Source organism: Actinia tenebrosa, unplaced genomic scaffold (genome assembly GCF_029948245.1).
Source record: "Actinia tenebrosa isolate PJP-AT-01 unplaced genomic scaffold, QUT_ActTen_1.0 PGA_scaffold13__45_contigs__length_12533684, whole genome shotgun sequence".
NCBI classification, from domain to species: domain Eukaryota; kingdom Metazoa; phylum Cnidaria; class Anthozoa; order Actiniaria; family Actiniidae; genus Actinia; species Actinia tenebrosa.
In genome coordinates, this window is record NW_028292573.1 from 4,802,081 (window position 1) to 4,824,834 (window position 22,754).

The 22,754-nt window shown below is 38.5% G+C and overlaps 1 protein-coding gene across 3 annotated transcripts in view; it reads left to right on the forward strand.

The window, feature by feature from the left end:
- LOC116293290 (TBC1 domain family member 2B) overlaps window positions 1-22,754 on the forward strand; it is a 41,030-nt gene that overhangs the window by 1,087 nt on the left and 17,189 nt on the right. Inside the window, exons 2-29 of one of the 3 annotated variants that reach the window (XM_089029031.1) lie at window positions 1,172-1,214; window positions 1,585-1,618; window positions 2,478-2,546; window positions 3,205-3,279; window positions 4,078-4,150; window positions 4,934-5,008; window positions 5,572-5,632; window positions 6,009-6,153; window positions 7,121-7,273; window positions 7,908-7,985; window positions 8,563-8,604; window positions 9,259-9,322; window positions 9,955-10,004; window positions 10,518-10,568; window positions 10,694-10,720; window positions 11,058-11,121; window positions 11,715-11,764; window positions 12,204-12,303; window positions 12,740-12,810; window positions 13,254-13,418; window positions 13,854-13,939; window positions 14,400-14,499; window positions 15,091-15,199; window positions 15,281-15,370; window positions 16,406-16,642; window positions 17,038-17,103; window positions 17,705-17,763; window positions 18,060-18,203. In XM_089029031.1, coding sequence (XP_088885157.1) covers window positions 1,172-1,214; window positions 1,585-1,618; window positions 2,478-2,546; window positions 3,205-3,279; window positions 4,078-4,150; window positions 4,934-5,008; window positions 5,572-5,632; window positions 6,009-6,153; window positions 7,121-7,273; window positions 7,908-7,985; window positions 8,563-8,604; window positions 9,259-9,322; window positions 9,955-10,004; window positions 10,518-10,568; window positions 10,694-10,720; window positions 11,058-11,121; window positions 11,715-11,764; window positions 12,204-12,303; window positions 12,740-12,810; window positions 13,254-13,418; window positions 13,854-13,939; window positions 14,400-14,499; window positions 15,091-15,199; window positions 15,281-15,370; window positions 16,406-16,642; window positions 17,038-17,103; window positions 17,705-17,763; window positions 18,060-18,203 — 2,381 coding nt within the window. Of the gene's footprint in view, window positions 1-1,171; window positions 1,215-1,584; window positions 1,619-2,477; window positions 2,547-3,204; window positions 3,280-4,077; window positions 4,151-4,933; window positions 5,009-5,571; window positions 5,633-6,008; window positions 6,154-7,120; window positions 7,274-7,895; window positions 7,986-8,562; window positions 8,605-9,258; window positions 9,323-9,954; window positions 10,005-10,517; window positions 10,569-10,693; window positions 10,721-11,057; window positions 11,122-11,714; window positions 11,765-12,203; window positions 12,304-12,739; window positions 12,811-13,253; window positions 13,419-13,853; window positions 13,940-14,399; window positions 14,500-15,090; window positions 15,200-15,280; window positions 15,371-16,405; window positions 16,643-17,037; window positions 17,104-17,704; window positions 17,764-18,059; window positions 18,204-22,754 lie in introns of all 3 variants that reach the window. The other 2 variants (XM_089029029.1, XM_089029030.1) reach the window with 2 other exon arrangements.

The following is a 22,754-nucleotide window of genomic DNA, read 5'->3' on the forward strand; positions in this document are numbered from 1 at the left end:
TCCTGGCTATTTTCCTTAGGGTTAGGCTGCTGTTTCGAGAGATCAAGCACTTGAAAAGATTAAACAATCGATTCTTGATTTGTTTACTTTATATATATACCCTTATTTAATGAGAGCAAATTCTGAATTGTAATGACCAAGTGCATAATAGCAATTCTAGTTGCCAAGATATGCTTGGTAGCACAAAATATGAAAGTGTTCTTGAGAAATTTTATTTTTAACAGGCGACTGAATTATTATATATACACCTACTTGCCAGAACGTTGTCATGCGAAAATAGAACGTTGGTGATTTAGTGGGATAGGGATTATATTAAAAAACAAAAGAAGATCACTGAAGCTGAACTTTTTCTTTTGTCTTTCAATGCATTCCTTTCTCACTAAATTACTAATGTTCTATTCTTGTATGTCAACCTTCTTGCAAGTAGGTGTATACCATTTTATAAACAAAATAGACATGTCAAAGACAAAACTTTGTCTTTGCACATAGGCTCGCTATAATGCAATTGACCACAACCCTCTTGAAAATGACATATTTTAAAAATCCTGGATCAGCAGTTATCTTAAACCTGTTCAGCTGAAATTTGGGTAGCCAATGTTATTGTTTTTAGTATATTTTTGGGATTAACTTTGCTTAAATTGATCCCATTATAATATCATTTCCTGTGTTCTGTATCAGTCTTGTTTCATCAACAGAAATATGCTAATTAACTTCCTAAGAGAATAAAAAAAGCATAGTGTTTTAGAGAATATTTTATGACTACTGCTTTCCTACAGCTGAAAATATTAGTTCTATTATCAAGAATTGAACCCTGGCTTGTGGTTTATCTAATGGAAGTTAGTTACAAAAATAATTATCAGTTCTTTTTAATTACTACATATTTTTGTTGTATTTAAAAAAACTGTATATGCTGCTTTAGCTGATTGATGATTTTTTGTGATCCATGACCATCACGATCACATGAACGAACTGAAATTCCTGTTTCCATCTTTCCATCTTAGGATATGCCTGTTTGCTTTAACATTTTAATTCTATATTATGAAGGTGCCATTGCTAGCCAAACAGCTTTTAAACCATTCTAGAGAGAGCTGATTGAACTAGTGATTTTATTTCTAAGGGTATTATCTCTAATTTTTTAACTAACATTTTAAATTATCTAATTCTGTTTCAGCAGAACACCCCAAAACTCTGTGGTTTTCTAAACAAACAAGGAGGTTAGTTACTAATGATAGTGTATGAATCTGAAAAGTAAAAGATTATGCTAAGGAACCTTCATGCTTTCATTATTGAAATAGAAATATTTTCTGGTTTCCATACTCTGAAATAGTCTCTAGATCTGGTCAGTCTAGGCTGATCAAAATCAGGGCATTAGCCAACTCACATGGTCCAACTCACACATCAAATTGGAAATAAACTTGTTCGGTTCTGTGGAGGGAGGTAAGCCAGAGAACCTAGAGAAAAACTCTTTTTTAACATATTTAACCTTTAATGTGATGCTTAGTCAGAATTGAGCCCAAGATCCAAGGGTAAGAAGTAGAAAATTGTAAGATATTAACTTGAATTTTTTTTCTTTTTTTTCTTCAGAAAAGGGCTTGATAAAGACATGGAAGTCAAGATGGTAGGAATAAAATTTTACTTTGTTTAATAATTAATATTTTAGAAAAAACATCCAATTTGTTAAATAGATAATATGTCATTATCTATAAATGACTACAAGTACATATACACTCATGCTTTTAGCTCACATGGCAATCATGTGAAGGGATTCTCCCTTCAGTTGTAACTTTAAAAAATATAATTTATTAATAATGTTTTCTAACATGCATAAATGCTATGTACATGAAAAATAGAATAATAAAAAATAAATCAGCTTTGTTTATAGAGGATTTAATCCTCAACAGTAATTCAACAGGGCCCAGTTGTAAAGCTGGGATAGCTTTATCCAGTGGATAAGTCGATGCTGTTATCCAATAAATTTATCCTGGCACTGGATAAGATTTATCCTTTGGATAGCGCTATTCAGGCTTCGTACAACCGGACCCTCATATTAAACTTGTGATCCTTACATACGTGTGTCTCTAATCAATTAGGGTTAATTAGGGGACCTCCATTTACTTGGTCATCCAAGCCACTCAAAGGTCTAACCATTTGCAATGTAATTACAAAGATAGCACCTTCTCCTCAGTTGTTGTAAGATCCTGAGTATTCTACATCCTGCACTAAAGACCAACACTCTTACCGACTGAGTTAACCAGGCGGCATTATGTTGCTATTAATAAATCATTTTCTATCTCATGGAAGTTCGTTTTACTAGTCAGATGGCAAGCATTATGTTTCAATAGAAATATACTGATAATGGTAACCGTTCTAATTTAAGATAACTCAAAATTTAAAAATATAAAATTTCTAATTTTATTGATATAGGGTGTGTTATTGATGTGGAATTGTGTTCATTTTTTTATTCCACAACATTAAAGGTTTGTCTATGATGAAGGCCGTTGCAGATTGTTTTATTACAGAACGCCACAAGACCATGTACCACTAGGGTAATGTTTTCATTTTTCAATTTATGTTTTTTCACTTGATATAAATATTGTACTTCCTCAGACCCTCAATCTCCACCCCTTGGAAATTCCAATACCCATCTCAGTGAGTGAGGTATGGATATTTTCTGAAACTTCACAATATACCCTCCTCAGGCCTTCCCCACTCCTTGGAAATTCTGATCTCAATTCATTTGGGAGCTATGGATATTTTCTAAAACTGCAAAATATACCCTCCTTACACCCTCCCCACCCCTAGTAAAACCCTTTCCATTGGGAAGGCATGGAATTTGCTGTAATTACACATGTATACCATAATATCATACCCTCCCCACCCCTCAGAAATTCCAATCAACACTGTGTAAACTCTTAGGCACCACAAAACCTGACATTACAGCTAGCCCACTGAATGAGGTTCAGTTTGTTATGGTCTCACTTTCTGTTTATCTTCTACATAAAGGATTTATATATACAATAGACCTTGTGTCATATTCTTGGGAATAAGATTCTTTGTTTGTGTTGTATCTATATTGCTTTGTCTTCCCATGCACGACCATTAAACAAAGAAATGATACTCTAGGGCATGACACATGGTCTGAAATGGAAAACGTTATGTCCAAGCTAAAAAGCTCTATTCACCTATTAGATCTGTTCTTTTTAGGTTCATTGATGTTGCTAATGCAACCCTCTCATTCCAAGTAGAAAACCCTGAGAGACTCAATCAGTTTGATATATGGTAAATACAGTAATATCTTACTGAATTATGAGGTTTCCATACTGCTAGAATATATGTTAATAATAATAATAAATTTAAGCTATCAACAGCAGCAGGGACAGACCCAGGATTTTTCCTATGGGGGGAGGTGAGGGGTGCACCTTCTAGGATTTTCATTTTAGGAGGGGGGTGCACACCTTTGGTGCACAAACTCAAACACCAATAATGCAGTAGATATTAGTTCATTGGAGGAGGGGGGGGGGGGGGGGGTGTCTGCTCTCCCTGCTCCCCTCCCCTAGATCCACCCCTGAGTAGATAGAAACTGAACATAAGAGTAAAGAAACTCCGAAAACCCTGAGTTCGAAATGGGATTCAAACCCATGACCCCCACAATCTAGTGGGATTTTTTTAACCACTAGCTGATCTACTAGAGAATCTATGGTGAGCAGAAGTTATCTGTGTGTGGTTTGACATACGAACTGCATCACTCAGTCCCATAGTCAAATTCGAAATACTATGCAATAATGGCTTAATGTTAAGCATCAGTAATTTGATTGAATTTTGAATCAGTTCACAAGATTAAATCATAAATCTATATTTTGGAGATACCTACCCATATTTTCTAGTATAGACCCCTCTTCAGAATGCAGCTCAATTTGGAGAACATAACAATAGGTTTTCAATTCTTGGAAGATAGAAATTCTTTCGTTTTGTCCTCCAATTTGAGCTGCCTTGACGTCTCATGAAACCTTGGGGTCTATTGTGCAATGACCAATTATTTGATATCATAGATCTTTATTTCTGTTTCCCTGTTCGTAGTGTTGCGGAAAGAAACTACCACCTCCAGGCTAAAGACAAACAAACCATGATGTTCTGGCTACAGCAACTACAGGTTGGAATTTATTCATTCCATTAAAAATATTGTCAGAATTAAATAATAATTTATTTATAAAAATATTTATAGAAAAGTCAATCAATAATGATGGTGATGATGTTGATAAAGATGATGGTGATGATGTTGATGAAGATGATGGTGATGTTGATGGTGATGATGGTGATGATGTTGATGAAGATGATGGTCATGATCATGGTCATGGTCATGGTGATGATGATGATAATGGTGATGATGATGGTGGTGATGGTGATGATGATGATGGTGGTAAGGATGATGATGGTGATGATGATGGTGATGATGGTGATGATGGTGAGGATGGTGAGGATGGTGATGATGGTGATGATGGTGATGATGATGGTGGTGATGATGATGATGGTGGTGATGATGGTGGTGATGGTGATGATGATGATGGTGATGATGATGGTGATGATGATGATGGTGATGATGGTGAGGATGATGATGATGGTGATGATGATGATGGTGATGATGTTGATGGTGATGATGATGATGATGGTTTTGGTGATGATGATGATGGTGATGGTGAGGATGATGATGTTGATGTTGATGGTGATGATGATGAAGGTGATGATGTTGATGGCGATGATGATGATGATGGTTTTGATGATGGTGATGATGATGGTGATGATGATGATAATGCCTATAATTTTCATGATGATGATAATGATGATAATTAACTCTATTTATAGAGAATAGCACAAAATAGTTACAATAACTGAGTTAAACAAACCATTGTTCATGATATATTTTTCCTTATTTTAGGTTAAAAGGAGGGAATTCAGTAGAAGGCGCACTAAATTGGCCGTTCAAAAAAGGGAAGACAGTGTTGCAAACATGGTAAGAATAAAGTAGCAGTACGATCAAATATGAACGTTAAATTTTATATTAATTCAATACTTTTTCAATGTTGGTCAAAAGCTTGGCATAAATCTTTGTTAAACTTAGGGTTAAATTAGCATTTATAATATAAAGCTAGGTTATTTACCAGCCAGGAGTCCGAATATGGAAAAAGTGTGCCCGAGGTCTTGAATATAACTTCACCTTGCTTGGGGGTTAGGCGAAGGTTACTTTTTTCAAGGCCGAGGGTACAGTTTTCAATAATGAATTATCCTGACCAACTTTAGGACTTTAAATAACTTATCAATTTTTTTTTGCATATCTTCCCACTTGTTATGCAGTTTTTGTTGTTGTTCAATAACAATCCCTTAGCCCATGCACATGGTGGAAGACATAAGCATTTTGTCAGGATACCAACCCTCTCAAGCAGCCTATCAGAAATAATCAAAATTGGTTAAATTTATACTTTGCTGCAGCTGAGCACATTGAGAATTTCTTAGTTGGTACACTACCCTCTACAGTCACTTCAAAAATAAAAAGTAAATTAATGTAAAATTTCACAGCAATCAACAGGTGGATTGATAGAGCAAGAAGAAAAGGAAAAATCAAGCCAGGACAAACCAGGTTGGTCTAACTTGCTGTTGAAAATTACACACAGGTCCTAGTATAGCTCCCAAGATCATTTATGGTAAGCAGGGCACATGAATTTAAAACGTAACATTAGAATTGAACAAACTTGAATTTTTCTAAAGAACTTCATGTTAGCCTGCTCTTTAATTGTGTACTTCATGACCAGCTGGCATGTGTCAGTCGATTATCGCCTGACTGCTGACCAACATTTGCCCAACACTTGACCGTCACTTCCCCAACACTTCACTACAATCGTTTTGCCTATGTGTACCCTTTAATTCTTCTGGGTCTTCTCCAAACTCTCTAAGGAAGTTTGAAAAGGACTTACTAGAATAAACAGAAGAAATTCAGACCTTTGTACTTTTGACAGAGTCCAACAAACCAGAAGTCCAAGTGATGGAACCAGTGCCTCCCCCTGAAACAGTAGGACAAGAAGCAGCAATGAAGTCCCCGTCAGGAGGGGGCATGTTCAACTTGTCATTGACCAATATTAGAACAGAGTTTAGAAATATGAGGTAAGGAAAGTATAAAATGAAAATAAAAAAATTAGGAAGGATAGAAGGAAGTACAGAAGGAATGGGTGTAATGGAATTTAAAAATATATGTTTGAATAATAAATAAATAAACAAACAAACAAACAAAGAAATAAATAAAGGAATGATGAAAAAGAGAAAAACAAAATTCATGAATGAGAATAAGAAAACAAGGATGGAAGAAAGAAAAAAGGAATGAATGAATGAACAAATGAATGAATGAATTAATGAACGAATGAATGAATTAAAGCAAGTAAAAAAAGGAAGGGAAAAAATAGAACAAATGAATGACTAAGAAGATGAAAAACTGAATGACAAATTTAACAAATTGACATCAGTTTTTATGTGTCTGTCCTCTTATTGACAATAAATTGTGTCATCACATTGTCAAAGTAGTGTGGATCCATGAGGCGTAGCCGAGTGGTTCAGTATATATATCAATATACATATCTTTGTGGATCCACACTAGTACTTTGGCGATAGCAATTAAATGATAAAAACTTCTTGTTTTTACTGATCAAAACAATCAAAGAAAAGAGTGCATGCTTTGTCTGTCTGTCCTCTTATTGATGATAAAAAATAACCAATCAGCGTGCGAGAAATTAGTGATTTATTGTACAAATAAAGTGAAAAATATAAGGAAAAAACAAAGAAAATCCAGCAAAATAGAAGTGAAGAGAGGGAAAAGATAAATGCAATTTAAACCTGTTGAGTAAAATAATCAAAAGTAATCCACATCTCATTCCCTTGTGCAGTACATTTATGGAGGCTTTGCACCATCATGTGATGGCAGCCATGACACGAGGCAGGAACAATTGAATCTGGTCTAATGTGATTTACATGAGAAAGAATTCAGTTTCCCAGGGGAGAAAGGCTCTATTGTTGTGCCTCCTGTCATGGCTGCCATCACGTGATGGTGCAAAGCCTTTATCATAAGTTTTTGTTTTAGTGCCAAAAGGGTTTCAACTTTCTTCTCTGGAAATCAAAGCTTAAATATCCCTCAAGTGGTGACAGAAGAAGTACATGATGATGATAAAACAGATCAGGCTACAACAAGAAACAACCACACTCAGGAAGGGAGGACAGAACTACAACCGCAAAAGTAAGAAGGGAAAAGTTGCTTACTGTAATTTTCATAAACATGTGAACACTGTGTCTCTGAATTGCGCGTTGAAATTTGGTTTTTCGCTGCATCAAATTTACAATAAACATCGTGGAAACATTGAGATAATGATGATGTTTTTCAAAACTTTTGGGTTTGTTTTTAAATTCCATCCATCCATTCATTTTTCCCTTCCATCCATTCATTTATTTTTTACTTCCATCCTTTCATTTATTTTTTGCTTCAATCCATTCATTCATTTTTCCCTTTCTTCCATTCATTTATTTTTCCCTTCCATCCATTCATTTATTTTTTACTTCCATCCATTCATTCATTTTTTACTTCCATCCATCCATTCATTTTTCCCTTTCTTCTATTTATTCATTTTTCCCTTTCTTTCATCCATTCCTTTTTTCCATTCCATCCATTCATTTTCCCTTCCATCCATTCATTTATTTTTCCCTTCCATCCATTCATTTATTTTTTACTTCCATCCATTCATTTATTTTTTACTTCCATCTATTCATTCATTTTTTTACTTAAACACATTCATTCATTTTCCCTTCCATCCTTTGTCAACCATCCAGTTTGTTAACCACCTTGTTATTAAACATGTATGCAGTTCTTTCCATAGCCACATCAAGACTTTAGACAAGGACAACACAGCCGAGACAACCCAACCAAATGATGATAAAACACATATTACAACAAAGTAAAAATTAAAATTTGTTCGAGATCAAATTCATTTATACACTCTAGTCTATTCAGTACAGTGTAGTTCCAGAAAATATCCATACCACCTCCATGGAGGGAATTTGTAAAAGGACCCCCCTATCCCAGGAACTTCCAATTTTCTTCAATACAAACTCTGTAATTTTGATCTTACACTAACCCCCCTCCCCTTTAGAATTTCCAACTCCCTCCGTGGTTGGGGTATGGATATTTCTGGAACTACACAATAATAAATATTAATACTAGATTCCAAGGGAATTCAGACAAGTATATATAATTTATTTTATTTTTTCTAACCCTAAAGATAGATATTGGATATAGTAATATATAATTTATAGAATAATTTTTGATTCAATTTTTCAATTTTTTTATGCACTTCTCGTGGCAGTTAAATGCTCTTCTATTTCCCTTAATTTTTTCATCTTTTTCACAGTTACTGTATTTTGTTAATCAAATTATTACTATTTTCATTGCTACATGCTGATCGGTGTTTTGAAAATGTTTTTTACATCCATGGTGAAATAAATCAGTCTTTAAATTATTGTTCAATTTTTTAGCTCAAACACAGAGGCTGGGACATTAGCAGGAACTTTACGAAGGTATTATTAATAAAGGACAACCGGTTGGCTCAGTTGGTAGGGCGCCGGACTATTGTGCGGGAGACCGGGGTTCGATTCCTGGCTGGACCAACACTCAGGGTCTTAAAATAACTGAGGAGAAGGTGCTGCCTTTGTAATTACATCTGCAAATGGTTAGACGTTCGCATCTTCTCGGATAAGGACGTTAAACCGTAGGCCCCGTCTCTCCACACTATCTAACCCTATATAAGAACCACTTAGGACATAATAAAACCCTGGCAGTGACCACCCTCAGTGTCTGGCCTTTACTAATGATTTCTTAACGGGTTGATTTGTGGGTTGGGTTAGGGGTTTTGAAGGGGTGGGATTGGTGTATGTACCTTGTAGGGGACCTCGGGTCCTATTGTGCTAAACCAGCCCTCGGGCAAATTCTCAAATAAATATTTTTTCTAAGAAGCTTCAATATTGTCTATTCCCATTTTCTCACATTTCTTTCTTAAATTGTTTCTGTTCTTTTATCAGTTCCTAGAATTTATTTCTGTGAAAAAAATCTGTTTATTTTGGAAATGTGTGGGTTTTCCATCCTTTTTTAGACATTTTTATGGTTCATGCTTTCTTAATTTGTTTCTTTCCTTTCTTTTCTATTTATTCATTTGTCCCAATTTTTTATTCCAGAAAATTTGCAGCAAGTAGATCTTCAAGTGCCCCAGTTAATCCCAAATGCCTGGAATGTGAAAGGGTAAGCTTCAGTGTATTTTAATTTAACTTTATTCTTATGACTATATACCAAATCAAAATACGATGACCAATTTCAAAATTATTAAATATTGATTGTTCTGGACTGACGAACTGACTAGCCTCTCATACATGTGAAAACACTTTTAAATAATATTATCAAACTCATTAATAATTCATGAGGAAAACACAACAGAAATCACGACCATGAAGAGTGTTGTAAATCTGATACAAAACTGTGTTCATTTGCATTTACTTTAAGTTGGATTTTCTTGGCCAAATTCACTTTAATTTTGAAAATTTTAGTGAAACACAAAGGAACTAACCTAGATGTTTGATAAGTCATATACAGTATTCGTGTCCGTGTTGTATCAGATATACAAACTCTCGGCTACGCCTCATGGTTGTATATCTGATACAACACGGCCACTCATACTGTATATATTACATAATAAATAATAATAAATAAAAATAAAAATAATGGGATTAACTTACGGTGTATTCCACAAAGTGGCTCGTCAGTCAGTCCAGAACAATAGTAAGTTATTGAAATTGGACGGCACCCTATTTCAACTCATTGCATAATACCAGAAACCTTATTAATAATTATCAATATTTTCATTATCTTCATCATAGTTGCATACGATGTTAGATACTAGTGAAGCACAACTAGAATCAGCTAGAGAGTAAGTACAAACCTCTTAATTAAATTGCATATTTACCTTCATGGATAAGAAAACTTGTTACTGTCATTCCATGAAGTGGAAGTTTTGAGTTGAGAGTAAAACCGCCCTTAAACAGGAGAGTACCAAAAAACAACAAAAAAAAAAAATACGGAAATGAAGAAATAATAGACAAAGAAACATAAAGTGGTTTAAGAATCCCAACTGGCAAGGAGGCAAACCAGTTGGCTATTAACAAGCATGGTTGAAAAACTGAATCTGCACTAATCAGAAATCAGGATAAATGCAGTCTCAGCTAGTGTCCACAGCGGGACTCGAACTCAGCACAACTGGATTGTGAGACTGACACTATGACTACTCGACCATGCTGCCTCCTCTGTTCTGTCTGACCATCCTTAGTAGAGAGGGGGGTACAAAAATAGAAAAATTCCAGGACGTGTCAGCCTATTTTTGGGATGTCCCCCTTCAATAAATTTGAACTGACCTTTGGAATTTGGAATTCGTTTTCTTCCACAGAGAAATAACAGTGAGACAAGAAGTGATCCTCAATTTGCATGAATTACTAAGGTGAGAAGGGCATTTGCTCTGTAAGAATTACTTCCTTATATATGCTTCAGTCCAAATACAAAAATTTAAGATTTTGTTACATGATATTGACTGTTTTTTTTTTTTCCTTTTTTGTTTCACTGTAGACGGTTTCAGCTTGAAAAAGAAGAAAGGTAAGCTGTTCACTCATTCATCCTTTCATCTTTCCCATCCCATGCATTCATTCACTTATAAACCCATTCCATTGATCTATTTCATCCATCATTCTATCCATATATTCATGTATGGTTTATGCATCCACCTATCTATCCCATCCCATTCTTTCCCATTTATCCCTTTATCCATCCATTCATCCATCATTCCTGCCTGCCATTCTTTCTGACTCTTCATTAGGGGAGTTAGCCTTGCCTGGCAACACTTATAGCGGCTGCATAGGAGACTACCTATCTATCTATCCATTGCAAACTAAAGATTAATTTGTCTAACTATTCATTTACACGATATTTTCAGCCTGCAGTCTGATCAAAAGAAAATGGAAGAAGAACTAAAAACAAACACAGCTTACACAAGAAAAGTAAAATATTATTAATACTTTATAAATCAAATGTCATTAATTTTCTTTTTTCACCTATGTACTCCATGTAATTTAGTTTCTCAATGAGGTTATGCTCTTGGGGTTAATACAGTCAATTCAAAAAACGTTGTCGTCGACCGGCACAAGCCTACGCGACTGGACCGAAAGGAATATGGGTAAAAATCACTGAAGCGGTTAAATATTCGTTCTGAATTGATTGTCCAGCTAGTAATAAGATAATAATGGCAAGAAACAATCCATCAAATGCATGTCTTTGGGTTTAGGTAAAGAAAAATAAAGTAGTTATGATTCAGTTCACAATTTCGAAAATATGAAGGCATTAAAAAAACGTCTCCTTAAACACTTCCCGCTCGCCTACGAAGGTTCATGCTGTAAACCAGGCATAACTAGTCAGATAAAATTATGGAGTCAACTTGGCTTCAATGATTGCTACCCAGAGTTCCTCTCGGTCCAGTCGCGTAGGCTTGAGTTGGTCGATGACAACGTTTTTTGAATTTACTGTATGTGATTGAATATGTTTAAGAAAATGTTATTAAACTTGTATTTTATTTTTGTTACATTTTATTTGACAGCTTGAGGAACAGTTGAAACAGTTAAAGGAAGAACACGAAAGCTCTTTAAAGTAAATATTTCCGTATCAAAATCTTGACTTTAAAAAATCGTTTAAAACCTTGGGCACGTGTCATTCCCTTGAGAATAAGATTCTTTGTTTCAGTCGTATCTATATTCATGTACAACCATTATATAAAGAAATAATACTCTAGGGAATAACAAAAACATGGTCTGAAATGGGAAAGCATTACGCTCTAGGTAAAGAGGTCTACTTGACTAATTTCATTATGTCTAGCCTTGTCTCTATGTTCATCAATACCCACTGGACCAATTCCACTTATTTTCTTTGTGCATGAGAAGACACATGAATATGGATACGACTCAAATGAAGAATCTCAAGGGAATGACATGTGGTCTGAAATGGAAAAACATTACACCCAAGTGGAATTAGTCCTTATAAAAATGTGATCCTAATAATCATTTGTTGTCAATGATGGTAACAATTCCAGAGAGAAGGACATTCAGCTTTGTGGACTAATGGAACAGATCCAGATGTATCAAGAAATGACAGCAGTAAAAGACCAAGTTGTAGTTTCTTTAACAAACCAGGTAATATTGCCACTCCTAGTTTTATCGAACCCCGAAAAGACAAGAAACAGGATTTATAAAATAACTGTTATAAATATCGTGTTTTGATTGGTTGGGAGTGCATGCATTATGAAAGCACACAGCACGCATACACACTTGCTATTTTGTAGTTCATGTCCAAAATACAGTAATTGCTACTCTTACTGAAAATATTTGTTATGAATTGCTGATATCGCTTGCTGTGCTGTGTGAAGTTATATAAAAGCACTTGGGGATTGGCAGAAGTGTTGAGAAGTATTCCTCCACACTCCTTGATGACCATTTTCTATTTCTTCAATAAACAAAAGTACACACCAAAGTGATAAGAAAAAAATTTTTGGCAGCAATGAAAAAAGGAGGCAAGGAGAGAAAGCATGGTCGAGAATTTTTTTCATATTTTTATTTTGCTTCTTGCTAGCTTCATAACCTTGAAAGTATGTACAAGAACCGTGAAGGAGAAGAAGTGGGCGAAGAAATTGAACCTGAAAGGTTAGACAGTATAAAAGCACTCACAAAGGGCCCAACATTTGACCCAAAATTTAGACAACATTTGTCGGCAGAATGTTGGTACAATGTCGTGTTGTGAAAAACCAGCGTGACAAATGAGCCACACATTTAGCCAACATTTCCAATGATTTGATGGAAACCTCTAGCTTAAATGCGCATGTTGGTGTGATATTGTGGAAATGTTTAGTTGAAAATCAAAATTGTGTTACTCAAAAAAAAAAAAAAAAAAAAAACATATCCCAACTTTGTTGCATTGGCAGACCTTGACAACCAGCCCCCAACATTTTGACTCTACTAATGTTAGCTGAAAGTTGGGTCCAATGTTGGGACCGTTTTTCAGGGACTTTAGCATTTCTCTCTCCCCCTCTCCTCCCCTCTCGTTTCGTATCTTTCTCTCCTGATACCAATGTTTTCATTAATTTCAGTCCATCATTTCGTGAGAGAGAGAACATAAACAGTATACACGAGATGGGCAGAATCAAGGAAGCCTGTCAGGCATACGCTTTGCAAAACCGATTCCTTAACAGTGAAATTTTAGAATTAAATCGACTTCGACAAGATGATGAAGAAAGACTGCGCCTACAAGCAATGTAAGTATGACTAAGGCTGACTCCATAGGCTTTTGAAATACATGACTAATGCATACAGTGATATACCTAACGATTAGCCACTCACATTAATTTCATCAATTCGATCTTTGGATTTTCACCCCATTTGGATCCTAGTTTTGGTGTGATTGTCCCAGATGATTGTCCAAGGTTTTTTCATGGAATGATCCCTCATAATGTTACCAAAGGATTACAGTACGATTTACTTTTTCTAGTCAAAAAAGATAACGTGTGCTACAGACCTTTTTGCTGACAACGTCCAAATACAAATGCTTTAAGTTGCGGTATCGAGCAGTTGCAGTATATGAAGCCATCAGACTCAATAGAGCGATAAAAAAAAAAGACAAAGGGGGTAGACAAAGGAGTTTTTTGGTGACTGAAGTGTTGAATACCTTTGTTATTTTGATTTGTATGCAGTAAAGTTGCAACTGCTGAAGCTGAGATCTGTAAATATAAATCCAAGTATCTTTTGGTATTGAGAGAATTCCAGAGACCAAAGCAAGGTAATGGTTATCAGCATCATGCTTCTGTATCTTTTGTATTATTATCACCATCAGCACCATCACCATCTCTACCACCATCAACAGTATACTCATCGCCCCCACTACCACCATAAACACTACCAACACCAACATCACCATCACCATCATCACCTCCACCTTGATCATCCTCATCGCCACTACCACTATAACCAGCACCACCACCACTTTTATCACCATCACCACCACCAACCATCTCTACCACCATCACCACTATCTTCATCCCCACCACTACTACTACCACAACCACTACCACCACCATCTCCACCACCATCACCATCACCATAATCACCCTCATCACTGATACCACCATCATCACATGACTATGATCACCAGCAGTATCGTCATTATTTCATCATCTTTAATTTTTGCTCAAAATGTAGCATAGTTGGGATAACTATTAGTACATTTTTTCTTACATAAGGTTCAGAAAATGCTGGCCCAGATGATGAAATCATTAATCGACTTTTACAAGATGCTATGGAGAATGAGTCACTAGATAGAGCTACATTGTCCAGATCAGTGTAAGTACCAAACTGACTGGACCAGCAAGGGTGGAGTGGGGATGTCCCTCTTACCAGCATGGGTGGGGTAGGGGATGACCATCTTACCAGCATGGGTGGGGCAGGGGATGTCCCTCTTACCAGCATGGGTGGGGTATGGGATGTCCCTCTTACCAGCATGGGTGGGGCAGGGGATGTCCCTCTTACCAGCATGGGTGGGGCAGGGGATGTCCCTCTTACCAGCATGGGTGGAGTATGGGATGTTCCTCTTACCAGCATGGGTGGGGTGGGGGATGTCCTTCTTACCAGCATGGGTGGGGTAGGGAATGTCCCTCTTACCAGCATGGGTGGGGTATGGGATGACCCTCTTACCAGCATGGGTGGGATAGGGGATGACCCTCTTACCAGCATGGGTGGGGTATGGGATGTCCCTCTTACCAGCATGGGTGGGGCAGGGGATGACCCTCTTACCAGCATGGGTGGGGCAGGGGATGACCCTCTTACCGTCATGGTTGGGCCAGGGACCAAGGCAAGAGTGGTCGCATGACAGATAAATAGCCGTAATAGTAAATATTTTTAATTGGTCTTTATACCTTATATGTGCGTGTTTAGAATTGCCCCATATGATCGCTGGGGTTTTCCTCAGAAACTTGACAGTCAGGATGAAGATTCAATGCTATCTATGGCTAACCGACTTGACAGACGGTCTGGAGAGATTATGGTATGATTTTATCTTTTAATGTATCAAACACAACTTAAATGAATTGGATAATCAAGATATGGATATGTTTATGTTTATCAGGCCACAAGAGAAAGTATTGAGATCAACAACGCTATCAAATGGGATAATTACATTGTGGCACATAAGAACAGAGAGTTTCAAAAGACATCGGTAAGACAATGATGTCAAGTATTATACACCTATTTCAAAAAAGAAGTTGCCAGAGCAAAGGCAGATAGGCGATAGGTTATTCTAACCCAAGGTATTATAGGTATACATTGAGGTGTTTCAAATGTTGACTACTACAAATGACACTAAATATCTCAACACTATTATAAGTATCATACACCTATATCAAAAAAAAGTTGCCAGAGCAAAGGCAGATAGGCGATAGGTTATTCTAACCCAAGGTATTATAGGTATACATTGAGGTGTTTCAAATGTTGCCTTCTACAAACGACACTAAATATCTCAACACTATCATAAGTTTCATACACCTATATCAAAAAAAGTTGCCAGAGCAAAGGCAGATAGGCGATAGGTTATGCTAACCCAAGGTATTATAGGTATACATTGAGGTGTTTCAAATGTTGACTTCTACAAACGACACTAAATATCTCAACACTATTATAAGTATCATACACCTATATCAAAAAAAGTTGCCAGAGCAAAGGCAGATAGGCGATAGGTTATTCTAACCCAAGGTATTATAGGTATACATTGAGGTGTTTCAAATGTTGACTTCTACAAACGACACTAAATATCTCAACACTATTATAAGTATCATACACCTATATCAAAAAAAGTTGCCAGAGCAAAGGCAGATAGGCGATAGGTTATTCGAAGACGCATAGGCATTATAGGTGTACATTGAAGTGTTTTAAATGGCTTTGTCGACTACTACAAACGACACTAAATACCTCAACACTACCTAAAACATATTCTTGACCAGAATGATATAGGACAAGTACCTTTATGTGCTGTGTTTAGCTATACAACATGCAGCAATGAAGGCATGGCCGGCATGATCTTTTAATGATTGTGGAGCATTGAAAACTGTTTTATGTGAGTTCTGTTTAGTTATACAACATGCAGCGATGAAGGCATGATTGGAGCATGGAAAACAGTTTTATTTCTTGATGAGAGTATTTCAATGGAGCCTTGCTCCATACAGTGTACTTAACGCCTTACCTTTTGCCATTTCAGGTTGAGCTAAAGACCCTAACACGCGCAGGAATCCCCCATCAATATCGTGCCCAAATATGGAAACAATGTATCGAGGTTTACGTACGCGAAACCAAGAAGGTTGCTGGTAAAGATTATTACACGAAGATACTGGCATCCATGGCGGGCAAGTTCTCTCCTGCTGCCAAACAAATTGAGCTGGATTTGTTACGGACGTTGCCTAATAACAAACACTACGATAAACCAGACTCTGATGGGGTAAGGATCGTCTTCATTGCGTATTAGGGCCATGATTGGAAAGCTAATGACACCAAGTCATTGCCCTTTGCATCATCATGATCATGATCATCATCATCATCATCATTACAATTATATCAGCATTAACTAGCATCATCATCAGCATTGATACTATCATCTACATCACCATTAACATCACCACCACCACCACCACCTGCATCATCATCATCGTCATCACCACCACCACTATCATCTGCATTATCATCATTGCCACCGCCATCACCATCATCACCATTACCACCACCGCCACAACCATCATCATCATCATCATCACAATCACCATCATCAATATCACTACCACCACCATCATATTTATCATTATTATCATCACAAATTTGAGACTATTTTATTTACAGATAGACAAACTACGCAGGGTACTGCTAGCATACAGTGGACACAACCCCGAAGTTGGCTACTGCCAGGTAAAATATTAGGCTCTATATATCCTCTTGGCTACAATAGATACCTCATGCATGAGGATATCAAGACCAGGAAGGCGACTCCAGGATAATGATGCCACCACTTTTTCAAAACGGTTTTCATGCATGCGCCACTGTCCTTACCATTCTCTTTAGTGAAAAAGCACCAACTGACGCTCTAACAAAGATGCTAATGGCAAGGATTATGGTGTGTGCATAAGAATTATTTTTCAAATGTGTTCACGTCATTGTTTTGATGTTGCTGTCCTCGATTCTTGATGATGTTCTGAACCCGCAAAATTAAAATACTAGAATAAATTGATAATCAGTATAGTGTACAATCGTTTGAACACGCTTAATTTCAAGACAGTTTTTTGACCAGTTACTCCACAAAAAGCAAAACATCGTTAGCTACGGGAATGTAGAGAATTAGGTCTTGAGATGAGAATACAAAGACAGACATACGCGCTGTATCAGACAAACACACTTATGGTATATACTTTGCTACAGAGAAAAGATGTTTTTCATCATTTTAGTTACTGCATGTACCTGGTACAAATGATCATCGTTATTATCTATCATTATTCAATACTTTCCATTAAAGGGAATCAATCGTCTGGTTGCCATAGCAATGCTGTATTTGACAGAAGATGAGGCATTCTGGTAAGAGCTGTCAGTATTTAATAAGATCACGTGTCATTCTTTTGGGAATAAGATTCTTTATTTTCGTTGTACCCAGATTCATGTGTCTTCTCAGGTGCAACGTTAAACAAAGAAATGATACTCTAGGGAATGACACGTGATGAAATGAGAAAATATTTTACCAAAGCTGAAAAAACTTAGAGAGTCGCATTACTTCCTCGCTAGAGTCTCCCAGTGACCTGTAGTTTGTAAAGATAAGTTGAATCCAAAGCAAGGAACGAATCCTAATGGTGGCGTATGCTTTTTTTGGTTGCCAGGTTTCTTGTGGCAGTCATTGAACACATCATGCCTAAGGACTATTATTCCAAGACATTACTAGCAGCACAGGCAGATCAACGTGTACTAAAGGACCTACTGGCCGAAAAACTACCCAGAGTTAACACACACCTGGAAAATTTAAGGTACACCTTTTGCCGTTCATTAACAGAAAATGTACATTCATTTGTGCCAATAGTTGTATCAATAACGTGTAATGTACTTTCATCAACACCACAAGTAACATCGTTAGCGTGGATCAACTTTAGTAGTATAGGGAATGGGGGTTCCAGCGCAATCTCAACACGGGCAAGACCCGTGTCAAAAATCCACCTACAGGAACAACCCCACTCAAGTGTGGTTGGGGGCAACAGCGCAAATATGTTAGTCTATATATGGAGTGCGAAGATTGTAAGAGAACTTTTAAGAAAGAAGCGGATTTGAAAAAGCATTTGAAAATGAAGACGAAGTGTATGAGCAGTTATGATTGTGGATGTGGTAAGAAGTTTGAGACTAAGGTTAAATTGTTTTGGCATTGTCAGGACTGTGAGTACGACTACGACGACTTAAAAAGTGCTTGGTATTAGGTATAAAATATTTCCTATTATATAGATGGAATCCCAAAGCAACTTCAGCACGGTGTCAATACCCGGTAACGGTGAGATTGACGTTAGACAGTTTTGGCGTCAGTCAGAAAGGAAGGTTAAAAGGACTCTCCGAAAAGGTATAGAAGAATTAGGAGCCCTGAAAGCGAGCATAATGGTAGAAGTAAGTTTGTCAAAAGACGAGGTAATGACGACAGCAATGTTGCGATCAAAGTCGTTAGTGATATTAGAATCCACGAATCTGGATAGGTCACTCAGTGAAGCCTTAGAAGCAATAATGGAGTCGCTGTCTAACTACACGAAAGAAGGATCGGGTTGGACAGTAGAGGAGGTTGAAGGAATAGAGATAAGTATAGCCAGGTACGTACCCATACGAGGGGGGAGTTACGTACCGCTACCAACGTGGGTAGAAAGGAAGAAGGCTATTGTAAACGTGAAGAATGAAGACAATCGATGCTTTATGTGGGCAATCAGGTCTGCACTGTATCCAGCAGAGAAGGATCCCTGTAGGACAAGTAAGTATCCCACAGATGATTTAGAGTGGGACGGTGTGGAATTTCCCATGCAGTTGATAGACATCCCCATATTTGAGGAAATAAACGATCTAGCAATTAACGTTTACGGAGTCAGAGAGCAGACGATAGTACCGTTAGTTCTGTCAAAAAGTAAAGGAGAGCGCGTACATTTATTCTACCACGGCGGACACTACTCATGGGTTAAACACATTAGCAGACTATTCTACAGACATACTAAGCACAAAGGCAAAAAGTACTTCTGTGACTGCTGCTTGCTGTCATTTACATCCTTAAATACCCTAAAGAAACACGATGAGATCTGCCGCGGAGTCGAAGAAGTGGCGCAACGGATCCAGATGCCCACCAACAAAGAGCTTTCATACGCAGACCATCAAAAGCAGATGCAAGTGCCTTACGTGATATATGCAGACTTCGAAGCGTTGATAACTAAGGAAGAGCAGAAACGTGGCGCCACGAATAAGGTGGGATTACACGAGATCTGCTCCTTTGGTTACATAGTAGTCAGATCAGATGGTAAGGCCAACCCTCCTGTGATTTACCGAGGTAAGAACGCAGCTAATGAGTTTCTAGAAGCATTGCGAGAAGAGGAGGAAGAGATAAGAGAACAATTAAGATGTCCAAAGAAGATGGAATTTACCAAAGAGAACCAGGAGGCTTTTAACAAGGCAAAAAAATGCTACATTTGCCAACATACGCTTCTTCAGTTTGGAAGACGAGCCAAGAAAGCGTGGGATGAAGATGGAAAGTATCTAGGAGAAGCTCATTTTAAATGCGGGAAGTATGCTAAGAAAGGTGAGAAGCCGGGAAAGCCCTCCACGCACTGCATTCACTGTCACAAAGCATTTGTTGAGGATTTCTATGTGGATAAGGTTAGGGATCACTGCCACATCACGGGTAAATACAGAGGAGCGGCTCATTGGAAATGCAATATAAACTTCAAAGTAAATCCAGACATGGAGATTCCGGTGTTCTTTCACAACCTCCGCGGTTACGACTCCCATTTGCTACTACAAGGAACAGACGGCTCCGACGTCAAATGCATACCCAACAACAAAGAGCGCTACATGTCCGTAACTGTGGGTAAGCTAAAGTTCTTAGATTCGCAGCAGTTTATGGCGGACTCCTTAGCAAACCTCGTAAAGTATAACACCAACTTTCCCATTTCCAGTCAATACGGCGCGGAAAGGAAAGGAGTCTACCCATACGAATACATGGATTCCTGGGATCGATTCAAAGAACCCCTACCACCCAAAGATCGCTTCTACAGCACCCTAAACGAGTCTGGTATAAAGGATGAGGAGTACCAGCATGCGTTAGACGTGTGGAAAAAGTACTCCTGTGAGAACATGGGGGACTACCACGACATCTACCTAAGGTCTGACGTAGTGCTGCTTGCAGATGTTTTCCAAAGCTTCAGAAAGATGGCTATGGAATATTACGGATTGGATCCCGCTAATTTCTACACGGCTCCTGGGCTCAGCTGGAGTGCTTTGTTAAAGAAGACAAATGCGCAGTTGGATCTCCTAACGGAGTACGACATGTATCGGTTTATGGAAGACGGTATTCGTGGCGGCGTATGCGGACCCAGCCGACGTTACGCCCGCGCAAACAACCCCTTAGTAGAGCACGACCCAGAGAAACCAACCACATACATTTACTACCTGGATGCGAATAACCTTTATGGTTGGGCAATGTCACAGTACCTACCTGTGAGAGACTTCGAATGGGATCCAGTGAAGCCGATAGACTTCTACATGCAGGTAGGAAAGGAGGAAGACAAGGGTTACGTCTTAGAAGTGGATCTGGAGTACCCAGAGCGCCTGCACGACGAACACAATGAGTTCCCCTTAGCACCAGAAGCGATAGAGATACCATTTAAGCAGCTAAGTCCGCTGCAAAAGCAAATGTGCCCTGGTTACAAACCGTACAGGAAACTAACTATGAACCTGATGGATAAGAAGAAGTATGTGGTACATTACCGCAACCTGCAGTTCTACGTGCGACACGGAATGCGCGTAGAGAAGATCCACAGAGTCCTAAAATTCACGCAGGAACCCTGGATGCGCCCCTACATTGACTTTAACACGCAAAAGCGTACCGCAGCGAAAAATGACTTCGAGAAAAACCTCTTCAAACTGATGAACAACAGCGTGTTCGGAAAGACAATGGAGAACATCCGCAAGCGCGTAAGCGTAAAAATAGTCAGCACCAAAGAGGAAGCAGAAGCATACGTGTCACAGCCAGGCTTCGTTAGATACGTAGAAATGCTGAACTTCTACGTGATTCACATGAAAAGGGCAAACCTCTTACTAAACAAGCCCGTTTACACAGGCTTTACGGTGCTGGATCTATCGAAGCTGCTTATGTACGAGTTCTACTACGATAAGCTTAAGCCAAAGTACGGAGACCGCTGTCGCCTCCTGTACACAGACACCGACTCCCTAATTCTAGAAGTGCAAACGGAAGACGTTTACAAAGACTGCCTCCCCGACATAGACGAGTACGACACCAGCGGTTACCCGAAGGAGCACTTCCTTTACTCTGCGAAGGAATAAGAAGGTAATTGGGAAGATGAAAGACGAAATGTTAGGAAAACCCATCGTGGAATACGTGGGTCTGAAACCAAAGATGTACAGCGTGCTAAAGTTAGACGGCGTAGAAAAGAAAGCTAAAGGCGTAAAAAAGTATGTGGTTAAGAAGGACATTACGCACGAGTCCTACCTCAACGTATTACGAACACGCAAGGAACAGCGGCATAAGATGAACAGCCTGCGCAGCTATGGTCATCAGATACATAACGTCACGCAGGAGAAGGTGTCACTGTCTGCATTTGACGGTAAGCGATGGATGTGTGATGACGGAGTGCATACGATAGCATTCGGACATCACACGATAAGCAGTTCTTCTTTGACGAACCCACGCGTGGGACCATCACGAAGATAATACAAGATGGGCTGACCCTTCTTAGCTATCGCACTTCGGATCTGGTAAGTTTCCAAAGACCAATTAGGATCCGTAGCTCTTTTGGATCCTCCTTCTAATTCACCCGGCTCATAGAGATATCGAACCGTGACATTACCTAATTTCTTTTCATGGGGGAAGACCGCCCTCGAACTTCTGACGTAGGACTTGTGTTCCACGTGTTTCTTTTTTATGGCATCCTTGGGTTTTATTCCCGTAGCCCTGGCCGCCTCGTTGTTCAAAGCCACGATGACCTGGGGGAGCCTCTGAGTCCATTCCCTGTTGCGTTTGGAGGGATCTTCCAGCTCTTTCCAATACTGGTACCCAAAGAGACGCTCGGCCAAGGTCTTATTGAATCTTTCGACGATGCTCTGACCCCTGTGGTACTCTGCTTTAGCTCTTCTAATCTTAGTGTCGTGGTCTTTCAGGGTCTTGGTAACCACGCCCATAAACTCCGTCCCCGCATCCACTTGCAGCAGCTTAGGCCATTTCAAGACGCGCTTATAAACCCTACCTAGGGCTTCTGCGACTTCCCCAGAATCCTTGCTGGTTATAGGTTCGGCGTCCTTGTATCTGCTTGCGATATCGACTACGG